Source organism: Pithys albifrons, chromosome 12 (assembly GCF_047495875.1).
Source record: "Pithys albifrons albifrons isolate INPA30051 chromosome 12, PitAlb_v1, whole genome shotgun sequence".
In the NCBI taxonomy this organism is placed as follows: domain Eukaryota; kingdom Metazoa; phylum Chordata; class Aves; order Passeriformes; family Thamnophilidae; genus Pithys; species Pithys albifrons.
Genome location: NC_092469.1, coordinates 7341688 through 7353997, shown reverse-complemented (window position 1 = coordinate 7353997; position 12310 = coordinate 7341688). Strand labels below are relative to the sequence as shown.

Genomic DNA, 12310 nt, shown 5'->3' with positions numbered 1-12310 from the left:
TGGCTCCATCACTCCTCGTATGATTCTCAGACAAACACTCAAAACTTAGATTTGCTTCCTTACCAGTAACATGTGAACAATACTCCAAGTCCTTAGGGGAGCACTACATTTGGGAATTACTGTGGGGCTATGAAAGCACTCCACAGAGCTGTAGGGGAGCTTGGGCTGGGGATGCCGTGGCATTCCTCAACACAAACTAAGGACTTTCCCACTCTTCCCATCTGCAGTGGGGGTCCCTTGCAGAGCAGCCTCAGCTGTAGCAGTTCCCAGTCAGACTGCAGGGCCTGCAGACATCTCAGCCACACACCCAATGAAGCCAGAGATCAGCTGTGGGCAAAACCCCCAAAAGTGGATGGACTGTGCAGCTACCTGGCCTAATCCACATTGCACTGCAGAACCCACCAAGCCACCACTTGTATAGTGTGCTGTGTGTATCTCAAACACAGCTCTGGCACTGCTGGTGCTCTCCCTGCTCCGACAGCCGTGGCAATCCCAGACAGCAGTACAGGATTCCTACTGAAGGGCTGCCCTGAAATGATGCAAGCTGAGGAAATCTCCAGAAAGGGCCACACTCATGACTGACTCCTGCGTCTGAAAGATGGATGAGAATTTGAACTCCTTTGTAAGGGACCAAACATATCACTTAATAAAAACAAGGCATCCTACAATGAACCTCTCTTTCCCATATTTATTCCCCTCTAAACACAGCAGTGCACAGATTATAGGAAATGGTTTTACATTTAACTTCAACCCCAAGTGGTAAAGAAACGGATTGTATCTCACAATGTAAATTTGCATCTACCATCATTTAATGGATATTTTATACATTCTATGTGCTACTGTGTTTTTATGGAAAGGCAAAAAAATTACTTGGGAATTTGTTTTTAATTAAGCAATAAGGCTCAATGGGGTACTGCTATCATGCCATAAAACCACTCCTGGGGTGTTGTGAGGCATTTGGTCCAGATGAGTGCTTCAAATCACCCCCAGATTGTGATTAGATGATTACTCCCTGGAGTTAATATTAGATGGTTCTCTCTAGAGTTGTCTTATTGCTATTATAAAAAGTCTTCAACATGGGGATACTAAGTAGCTTTTGTGCTTGAAGAAGATGAAGTTTGCAGTTTCCACTGTTGCGTGGCTGTGTGAGCAGTGTGGGTCCCATAGATCAAATCGCCTGTTCAGCATGCGTGAAAGATCATCTCAGGGCACTTCTTTGACCCAAACAGTTTTACAGTTAAGTGGCTTTCCTTTTTTTCTAGGAGATGGAAGGATATAAAGAGTAAACAACTCCAAAATAAAGCAATCCCAAGACAAGGCACTAAGGAATTTGATACAGAGATATGTATTACAGGCTTTATCTTTTTGTAGGGAATAATGAATCCTAATCGTTATTATGCTAATGGTATTAATTAAGGCTAATGCATGTGTAGTGGCAAGAGGTTCTCCCAGGTTGGGTACATGAGGAGGTACACGGCCTGAGGCATCTGTGAGGGCTCCCAAGCTAATGAATTCAAACAACCCGAGTGGTACAGAACCAAACTGCAGTGCCTTCCTCTGCCTCCCCCCAGCTGCTCGTCAGGGTTCAGGTTAGAGAAGAAATATTTCATTCTGAGAACAGACAAAAAAAAACCAGAAAACCCAAACAACAACAAAAACCTCCAAGAAAAGCAAAACAAAAACAAAAAGCCAAAGCTTCCTACATGTCAGTTTCCCATTAAGAAGTCTCAAGAAAACATTAACTCTTGCAAAACTCTCCCCAAAAGGCAGGATGGTACTAAACACATGCCTCAGGCCGTTTAGCTGCTTAGTTATTAGTAGTTATTCAAGACTGAAGTTCCAACTCTGCCTGAGGCCCATGCACAGCACTGCACACATGTGACCAGGACAGCAGGGCTGAGGTCTGAGCAGGAAAGGACAAAGCACAGCAAACACCAAGGCTCTCAGGATGCAAACATGTAATGTTAAAATCTGCAAGTTTGAGGGGTTTTGTGGTCCCTTCACATAACAACTTTTCTGAGGATCACTGAGATTTCTGAACTGGGCTGTGACCCTGTGGTGAAGCACACGGGCTGTGAGTCAGGAACACTTGGGGATGTTTCTCACCCTCCCAAGTGACTCACTCTGAGCCAGAGCCTGTGCTACTGAAGTCAATAGCAAATAACCCACTATTCCTATGTCAGTGATCAAAGGGCATATGACCATATGTAACTCTGTGAGGAGGGAACAAACCCTCACAAAGTCATTAGAATTTATGCTGCACTTCAAGATCCTGAGAATAAAATGCTGCATGAATGCAAAGCACAGCAATGCCACTGTCAAAACAAAAGCACATCGATTGCATATCGTTTCCTTATGCAAAAGGCAGGGGAGCAAGCAGGTCTCAAGGTTGCTTCCAGAAATACTTTCATCACTCTGACAATCATTTCACAGCCAGGCTCCCAGAACCACTCAAGAAGTGGGTAATCTTCTGCATGTGGGTCGAGGGATACCCCAGAGATACAGGAACACTCTAAAACAGGTTTGTTGGGCAGTGGTTTCAGGGCATATGGATTAGGGAGAATTTGGAAACTGGTGCTCTGAAGTTTTAGTCTGAACTGATAGAGCCAAGCAGGGCTCTGGTTTCTGCACTGTCAGACTTGGAAGCAATTTCTAAAGCACATAGATGATACTTCAAAGATACAAATCAATCACAGCAAATCACACATTTATAAAATAGGCTGATGAGCTGAATCCACCATGAGCCAGATCAGACAAACATCCATCCTCCCATGCACACCACACTCCCACAGAGCACAGGGCAGAGGTCACTTCTGCTTACAAGCAACTCATAAAATGAACACACATTGTCTTATTCCCTCACTAAGTAAGAGTATTCCAAGCTCAATTCAATAAAATCTCCATTGCTAAAAGGTGTTTTGTCCATGGATGAAATGCCCTGTGTAGTCAATTAGTAAAAACCACTGTCTGATAATTGTGGTGGCTTCCTAACATCTCAAACTAAATCTAAATATTGAGTCTTATCCAAAAGAATTTTATCAAATTCCTGGGTTGTTGTGGTTCTTTTTTTTTAAATATGCAGTAAACATACACTGAGCTCAGAATTTAACAGATGTTTTTGTTACTATTATAATCTAATCTTTTCCTGCAGGCTGTTGTAGTAATTTTGCCACTAGAAGACAATAAAAAAACATTTTCTCCCCTGCAGAGCTTACCTTTGGCTGACTCAGCTGAGCAGCTGCAGTTTCCTTTACTTGCTTTGAAATTATTGCATCCCAATTGGGCAAAATATTTCTGCTACTGACAAACAAGTGGTTTTGGAGAAAATGCCAGAGGCAATAGATCAGATAAAGTTTCTTCACCTTGCTCCAGTTGCATTAAAAGCTGGTAATTTGTGCTGCAGCTTTATCAAGTGGTCCCACAAATGTTTGCTTTTACAGCCAGGAGAAGAGAGCTCCTGAGCTTGCCTATCAAACAACTGTTAAGATTACTGGTGAAACTCCTCAATAAGGAATTCAAACAAGGATGTAACAGCTTCCAAAACAAACAAACAAAATACCAACAGAAGTCAGCTCTCAACTGAACTGCTTCATACTGACTGCACGCCCAAAGCGTATCTTGGGGCTTCCCTTGCCTTATGCAACAGTTGCCTGAACACGTCTCCACTTCTGACTGAAGAGGGAGAAAGAAAAGAAAACGTCAAATCCGAGGCTGTTGGGCTGTGTTTGGCTGGTGTGTTGTGCAGGTGAGCATATTGAGAGATAACAAGAAAAGTAAACCAAAGTATTACATCTCAGTAATAAAAACTATGATTTAAATAACATGAGAGAAAATTCAGAAGAATTTTCGCACATAGGAGAAAAAAATGTTTCAGCATAACAATCTATAGCTGGTTAGGTCTGAATTAGCCTGTTAAGACAAATTCTGATATATCTAGTTTAGTGCCTTGTATATTTACATAGTTAGATAATGTAAAAACAGTTATTTGCATAGTTAGATCATGTTAAAAAAATGTTGAGAATTAATTTCTAAACTGGGCAGATCTCCCCAGACCTAGCCCACTGCTCACAAGGTAGGCAGGACAGAGACAGCTGGTAGCCAGGCTCAACACAAAACAGCTCCCAGCTGCAAGAACCTGTCTACAAAGGCAGACCCCCCTCCTTCCACTGACGAACCACTCAGTCCTGCCCTCCCACAGAAAAGGCAGGAGGACAGAAAAGGCCCCCCCACTAAAGCCCTAACGACAACCTGAGTCTGTGCTCAGCCCCACAGCCTGCCCTCTGTGCTGAGCTCTCTTCTTCCAGGTTTGAGAGTTTTGTTAATGACCTGATGGCTCTTTCTGTAACCCTCATACACTGCTTGGCAGCCACATACTGCAATTAAATTAGTTCATGTGCTCATTCATCTGCTCATCTGACAAAAACACAAAGTGCAAAGAAATAAGGTCTTGAGGAAACTTACAGCTGCCCAAGTGCTTTAGCTCTAAAGTGCACACTGAGCTTCCCAGCCCACATTATTACTACCAAAGAAAACGAAAACTTGGAAAAAAAAATATTTCTAATACCTTGACAGGTCCATCAGTTCCCATTAAAAATAGAAAAGCTATTACAGAAAGTGAGCAAGCACCTGAATTATAGATCAGCACAGGCCTGGGCAACTGGGGGTTGTGTTACTGCACCAGACAAGGGCCAAAGCTCTGCTCCCCTGCATCCTGCAGCACCTGCAGTGGGTACTGAGGAATGCCCATGGCCTATGCTCACTCATCCCACCACCCTCATGGCAGTGACATGCAGGAGGGATGCATGGTGGCCTGTGGCCCACACAGTGGGAAAGGGGAATGCAAAAGATTTGCTTGTAAAGCCAATTTTGGTGTTAATAACTTGTTCTGTTCACATGAGTCAGAAGATCTGATTGAAAGCTTGGTAAGAGTTCTGGTTTCTGGTTTCTGTTCTAATGTGTAGTTCCATTTATATCCTTCTTCTAAACTGTAATATACTGAGGGCATTTTATCACTGAAATAACCTTTATATGATGTCATCCATGTGCACCATTCTGCATGATAGAGTATACTGTGAGCAGGAGACATGGCAAAACTTAGAAACTTAAAACCACGAGCAAACCAAATACATTGATTTGGTGTATCTTTGTGACACTTGTGGCATCAAGTGGAGGGCGTCCAGGAGAGTGGAGGATGTCAGCAGGCACATGCAGCCCTGGGCACACACATCCATGGGGCATATGGAGCCACTGGACCTCCCATCACACACACGCACCATCACACACAGACACCCATCACACACACACCCCCATCACACGCACACACACCCATCACACACACACCCATCATACACACACACCCATCATACACACACACCCATCACACACACACCCCCATCACACCCACACACCCATGGCACACACACCCCCATCACACACACCCCCCATCACACCCACACACCCATGGCACACACACACCCATCACACATACACACCCATCACATCCACACACCCATGGCACACACACACCCATCACACACACACACCCATCACACACGCACCCCCATCACACCCACACATCCATGGCACACACACACCCATCACACCCACACCACCATGGCACACACACACCCATTGCACACACACACCCATCACACACACACCCCCATGGCACACACACTTCCATCACACACACACACCCATCACACACACGGCACACACGCTCCATTGCACGCACACCCCCATCGCACACACACCCCCATCGCACACACACATCCATGGCACACACGCTCCCACAGCACACACGCTTCCACAGCACACACGCTCCATTGCACACACGCTCCCCTTACACACACACGCCCATCGCACACACGCTCCCATCGCACACACGCAGACCCGGCAGCCCAGTCCCGGAGCGCCCATTGGCCGCCGGGCGCGGTGGGCGGGGAGCGGGGCGCGGAGCGGGGCCCGGCGCGGGGAGTGCGGCGGATGCGCCCGGCGCGGGCGTTGGGATCGCTCGCCGGGGCAGGTCCGGGAGGTACGGCCAGAGCGGGGTCCCGAGCGGGGGGTGTGCGCGGTGCTGGCCGGGCGGATTGTGAGGAGCAGAAGGGCTTTGGGACTGTCGGGGTTTCCGCCGCCGGGGCGGTGCGGGGGGAGCGGGGCGCTGTGTTGGCCGCGCTCTGCCCGCGGACGGAGAGCGGCGGGGGGGGTTCGGCCGGGGGGCCCCCGGCGTGTCCTGCCCGCCCGGGGGTCCCGTCACGCGTGTGTGGTGCCTGCAGCCCCCCGGTGTTTGTGCTGGCCCGAGCGCCGCGCAGAGGGGCGGGTTTGTTGGGGTATTTAGAGGGACTCAAGTTACCAAGTTTGACCGTGTTGTACCAAACCCCCAGAAAGTGCTCCCACCGCGGAGCTGTAAGGGGAACCCCCCCACCTTGGGTCGTGCGCCTCTTCCAAAGGGGCTCGTGGGCTCTCGGGCGCTACGAGAAACAGGGAATTGTCTCTTCCCTCGGTGGTTGCCCACCCTCGCCAGCCGGCCCGCGTGTGTCGTTCGTCACGAGTCCCTGCCGAGCCCGAGCCTGTCCAAGTGCTGTCACGTTAGTCCTGTCACCTCCGACACCCGAGAGTGCTCTCTCTGCTCCCCCCAGCACGGGGAGGCCGATGAGCAGCGGAGCGGGACCCGGAGGTGCGGGCGGAGTGCGCCTCGCTGCTCCGCCTGGGGATGTGTGCATGGATAGAGCAGGGGAGAGGGAGGGAGAGAGCGAGTGAGGCTCTTCCTTCAGTTTCGGGTTTTCCTTCCTGCCTTCCTATGCTGCTTGGGCGCCTCTGAGCCTGGCTGGCACTCGCAAGAGCCACAGCTGAGCTCAAGCTGCCGGCGGCAGGGTTTGGTGGCATCAGTCTGAACTCCTCAAAAGCCACTGCTCGGCCGTCCCTTCCCTCTGGCCCTGTGCTGAGAGCAGCAGTGGCAAGAAGCTTGGTAGCTCAGTCCTGCTGGGGACTTTCTCAAAGGCCTAACGTGACAGCCAGTCCCCAAATGTACGTGTGCTGAATTGGGTTCCTTATGGGCATTGCAGGAAGGGGGTTGCTGGAGCCTGTCCCTATTTCCCCCAGCAGTTACAGCATGCCGGGAAAGAGGGAGAGGCGAGCTGAAATCCCCTCAGGCAGGAGAAGGAGAGGAACTCTGTTTTGCTTGCTCTAAATGCCTGCTCTGGCGGCTGCGTCCTATATCCTGTGCTTGGTGAGCAAAAGCTTAGCCAACCCTAACTCCAGAGGAGATTTCTCAGCTGAGTAAAACAGAAAGTAAGGGAGAGCTTCAGAGAGATGAGGCTTGGGTCAATTTCTGCTGTCAGAGCTCAGCAATCAGATCTCAGTGTGCTGATACTCATGGACCATCCTGTGCTTGTGGTGTGCACTAGGTATGCAGTGGATACCAAGACTGTCTGTTCTGCCAGATAGCAAGAAGAGAAGGATCAGGTAGAACAGCTCACTACATCGGTACACCTAAGCCTTGGATACACACAGTCTTGAAAAACATACCCCAGACTCGCTGACCCAGGAACTTAAGTGGAAATGCTCTGCCTGGCATGCATCAACATGGCTGTTTATAATCCCAAGTGAACAAGCACTCATTGTTAAAAGTTGTGGCGTGCTTTCTTCTGGAGTGGAGTGCCAAGCAGCATTTTTTTCCTTTGAATATCAGTCATACTCACTGCATAATATTTGGTCATGTGCAGAACTGACAGATCTTGGTGACAAAAGGCAGCCCCAAAATTTGCCATGCCAAAAACCTCCATGAAAAGCAGCACACTGGTAAAGTACATCTTCCCATCCTCATTTCAACTGGATAAGCTGCTGCTGTATGTGGCACATGGGCACATAAAGCATTTGGTAGGTAATAAGCTCTGTGACCTGCTGACCTGACATGGCAAATTTGAGCAAATAGGAAAAAAATATTTACCAAAATCAATAAAATAGATTAGACTTCATACCCTCATTTTGTTCCAAAAGGAGAGGCTCATCTCCCAGGAAAGGAGACCATAATAACACTCAGCAGCTATCTTTATTTACCCAATTCACAAAGTGCTTGCATTCCAAAGCCAAACTGTGAATTATTTGCAGTGAGTCACAATTCTAACATGAAGTTGGGTTTTATGTGGTTCCTCAGGCTGAGCACTCTCTGGAACTCAGGGCAGGATTGATCTGGCTTGTGGTGGGATGTGGTGAGTCACCCTCTCAGATGGCTGTTGCCTACCCACACGAGTGGATATGCTTAACATTGTCCCAGCTCCAGCCAATGCATTCCAGTGCTTTGAGGCCCTGAGGATACACATCCTTCCCTCTAAGTTTGAGTGAGAGCCCAAGGAAGCCAGCTCTTCAGGAGCACTGGCCATCAGTGATTCTCTGTGAAAGCTATTTCTGAAGAGTAGGTCACTGATCTTAGATCTCCCAGGCCTAAACCTGTGTCTTGGCCTTGTGCCTTTTTACCTTGGCATGCTCTAGAGAAGAAAATTCTGGGAACTTGGTGGAATTGACTGGTCTGTCTGCCAGGTAGCTCAGGCAAGAGGTAAATTGCATGCAGCAGCCTTCAGCAGCAACTCTGTGATTTCCCTTCCAGCATTGGGAAGGGGTGATTTGGGGTAAAGGACAAGGGCAGAATGTAAATCATCGTTACCCCAAACACACAGGACCAGAGCACGTCATCGTCATCCTCTCTCCTTTCCCCTCCAGCCTCCATGGCAGCAGGCACTCGGGAAAGCAGTGGAGAACAGGTCTGCATTATTGGTTCAGTGAACCAGGGCAACACACATCCATGTGATCTCAGAGCTGCCTCGTGATGGTTGAGCTACCTCTCTGGAGGAGGAAATGACTCACATTCCCATGGCCAGCCAGCCTCGGGGCAGCTCCTTCAGTGCACCAGGGGTAGGGGCAACAAAAATGACCTTACATGGAATGCCTTCCTTGCTACAAACTACCAACAGCAAACATTTGCTTTGTCTTCAGTTACCCTTTTCTAGGTTTTCTAGTAAAACAAAAACCAGCAGACTATCAAAATCCCAGATTGTTTGGGAAGAAGGGTGCAGAATTGTGGGAGGGATGAGTGAGCTTCATTCCACTTCCCCTTCAGCAGAGAGCAGACTGTTTTCAGAATGATGTGTCTTGCAACTGGAAGCAGTGGCAGCCCTGGAGTAATGGAGGAAAGCCTTAGCTTGTGTGGCTTTATTCACCTGTCAGGGGCTTTTTTCTTTCCTCTTTTTTTGTCCCTTTTTGTCATGCAGGGAAGACCAGTGGGAACAAGTGATACCACAGTGTTTTGTTTTGTTCCTGCCTCAGCTCTGGCCCAAAATGGGGCTGTGGAGTGTGTGTGCCCAAAAGCACAGACCTCCTCCCTGAGCCTGTCTAGCTCGGTGTAAGTCAGCTCCCAGCTCCAAGAGGGATAGATGGGGCAGGTCTTGGTACCCTTCAGCTGTCACAGTATGGTAACTCCTAACCAAGTATTTACACCTGCATAAAAGCAGGTTCAGACCCAGCAGCTTCCTTTAGTAAGGGCACACAGTTATACTGCTGAGAAGCACAGCTGTAATGGAAGAGCTGGCTCTGACTTCAGGGGCTTCAATTGCTGCAAACCGAACTATCCCAGTACAGAGTGGGCTGATGCAAAGTGAGGTCAGAAAGTTTCAAATGTTAATTAAAAAGTAACAAACTCACGTGCAGAGTGCTCAGGAAATTACTTGTACCCTGAGGTTGCATTAGTAGCTTCTCACCTGTGCATACATCAGCTATTCACCTTCACCCCAGTGCAGGGGTTTGCAGCTTCACCACTTCCCTCTTTGTTTTCCTCTCTTCAGAGTGAGCTGGAGATGGTGGACCATCTTGCAAACACTGAGATCAACAGCCAGCGCATTGCTGCTGTGGAAAACTGCTTTGGGGCTTCTGGACAGCCCTTAGCCTTGCCTGGAAGGGTCCTTCTAGGAGAAGGGATTTTAACCAAAGAATGCCGCAAGAAACCAAAGCCTCGCATATTCTTCCTTTTCAACGACATCCTCGTCTATGGCAGCATAGTCATCAACAAAAGGAAGTACAATTCCCAGCACATCATTCCCCTTGAAGATGTCACTTTGGAGACGCTGCCAGACACCTTGCAGATGAAGAACCGTTGGATGATCAAAACCTCCAAGAAGTCCTTTGTGGTTTCCGCGGCCTCCCTCACAGAGCGGAAGGAGTGGATCAGCCATTTGGAGGAGTGCATCAGGCACCTGCTGGCGAAGACGGGCCGGCAGCCCTCCACGGAGCACGCGGCTCCCTGGATCCCAGACAAGGCGACGGACATCTGCATGCGCTGCACGCAGACCAAGTTCTCCACGCTCACCCGAAGGCACCACTGCCGCAAGTGCGGCTTCGTCGTCTGCGCAGACTGCTCCAGGCAGAGGTTCCTGATGCCCCGGCTGTCCCCCAAGCCCCTGAGGGTCTGCAACCTGTGCTACAGGCAGCTGCTGGCAGAGAAGAAGAAGGAGGCAGAGGCAGATCTGAGACAGACAGAGCCCATCTGCTCTGCCATCCAGGGCTACGAACCCTCCAGCGGTGATGACAGCGACAAGTCAGATGACGACAAAGCTGACCAGTGGCCACCAGACACGGAGTTTTATACCTCACAAGTATCCTGGTCATCTTTCCATAGCTGACCTCCCTGGAGTTTAGACAATGGGAAGCCAGCCTCTGGCCTCCAATGCATGTCTTTGATGTTTTCTCTGGAGGCTGTGCCTAGGAAGATGGATCTTGGCCTCTGTATAAGGTGTCTGGGGGAAGCAGAGATGAGGTTGCCCGCTGAGAATGTGTCCCATACAATGTGTGTGCAGAGAAAAACAGCTCAGTGAATAGCATGAACTGTGGCAGAGATCTGCAGCTAACTCTTGGCCAAACAAGTTTGCCCTTCCGTGCCTTAGTCTTCCTCTCTACAGAAACACAGCAATACTAACTTCTGTTTTGAAATGCTCTGAGATTGGCTCTGGGGAGAAAAAGAAGCAAGAAATCGTGGAGTTGAGCACACTTGCCTGCTCATTGTGTGTTCCTCTGTCATGGCAAGGGGCCGTTTTCCATGAGCATTGCATCTGCATCAGAGATTGCCACTGCAGGTGTGCCAGCCCCAGAGAATAGCTGCTCATCCCTGCATGGTAAGGCTGGCACTGGCTTCCCTGTCTACACTGGGGTCTCTCAACATTGGAAACGCTAAGACAATGCTGCTCTGAATGAGGCTTGGTGTGAGCAACCCTAGCAAAACACTGGAGCACCCAGCTCTCTCACATGGAAGGAGGCCATGGTGGTGGTACTGGGTCAGGAGGGAGGAGAGGGGAAGGGAGCAGGTAAAATTACACTGAGCAGTGAAATACGGAGCGAGGGATGTACAGCAGTTGACTCAACTAAGTGCAGAGCCCAGATCTCAAATACAGTGATACCCAATTACTAGAAACTTGAAGAACTAAACCCTAACCCTAACCCTAAAGCCTATCAGGTAAAAGGACAGCCCAGGGAAGAGTTGATAAAATCTTGAAAAATACAGGAAAATGGCCCAAATTAAGATACATTAAGATACTATGAAGTGCAGCACTTCAGCTTCCTCTTCCCTTCTGGGCTGTTGCCCAAGGCATTGAATTCTTACTTGTGGGCTCACCTCATGGCTATCAGTCTCATGATTCCAAAGTTAAGGTCCTTTAGTACTTCAAGGATTGGAGCCAAAGACTTTATAGTTAACTTTCGATCAACTTTAAAGTTCAAATTAAGTAAGAAATAAACTGTTTATTCAAGTATTCTATCATAATGTATCATGGGAGTAAATACACAAGAAATCAGACAACAGCAATTTGTTTTGCAGCAGACATTTCTACAAACTGTTATTCATTTTAGTATATTTTTGTATTGTGTATTTTATGCTCTGGAAAAGCAACATGGCTGGGAATACACTGACAATGTTATAAACCTTTTCCTGTCCATGACCTGTAACAAGCAGTGCATTGCTTGACAGATGGCCAGACAGGGTTTTTTTAAATTTCAGTTCAAAATAATAATTTTTAATGTCTTTGATAAATTGCCACTTTTCCAATGAATTTGTATGGCTTGACTATGCGTGAATAAAGATATGGCCAACTGGAAGAAGTCAGGAAAACAGGACAATAAAGTGTGTTGTTATTGAATAAGAGTCTTAAACAAGAGCTGGGATCCAGGCCTGGCCAAGTAGCACAAGTTCTGACTCCTCAGCTCTGGGGAGACTGCCCTGGGTTTCTATTTACTTCTTGAAGGTAAGGTGAAGTGAAAAACATATCCAAAG

The 12310-nt window shown here is 48.2% G+C and overlaps 1 protein-coding gene across 1 annotated transcript; it reads left to right on the top strand.

The window, feature by feature from the left end:
* The first annotated feature begins 5961 nt into the window (after positions 1-5961).
* On the top strand, positions 5962-12154 carry PLEKHF1 (pleckstrin homology and FYVE domain containing 1). The gene is made up of 2 exons (XM_071567402.1): positions 5962-6034; positions 9837-12154. The coding sequence occupies exon 2, from the start codon at positions 9849-9851 to the stop codon at positions 10668-10670; it is 822 nt and encodes a 273-aa protein (XP_071423503.1). The 5' UTR covers positions 5962-6034; positions 9837-9848; the 3' UTR covers positions 10671-12154.
* The last annotated feature ends 156 nt before the right edge of the window (positions 12155-12310 follow it).

What these genes read in the sequence shown, in the direction of transcription:
- PLEKHF1 (XM_071567402.1), top strand. Translation starts at nt 9,849, where the DNA reads ATGGTGGACCATCTTGCAAACACTGAGATCAACAGCCAGCGCATTGCT.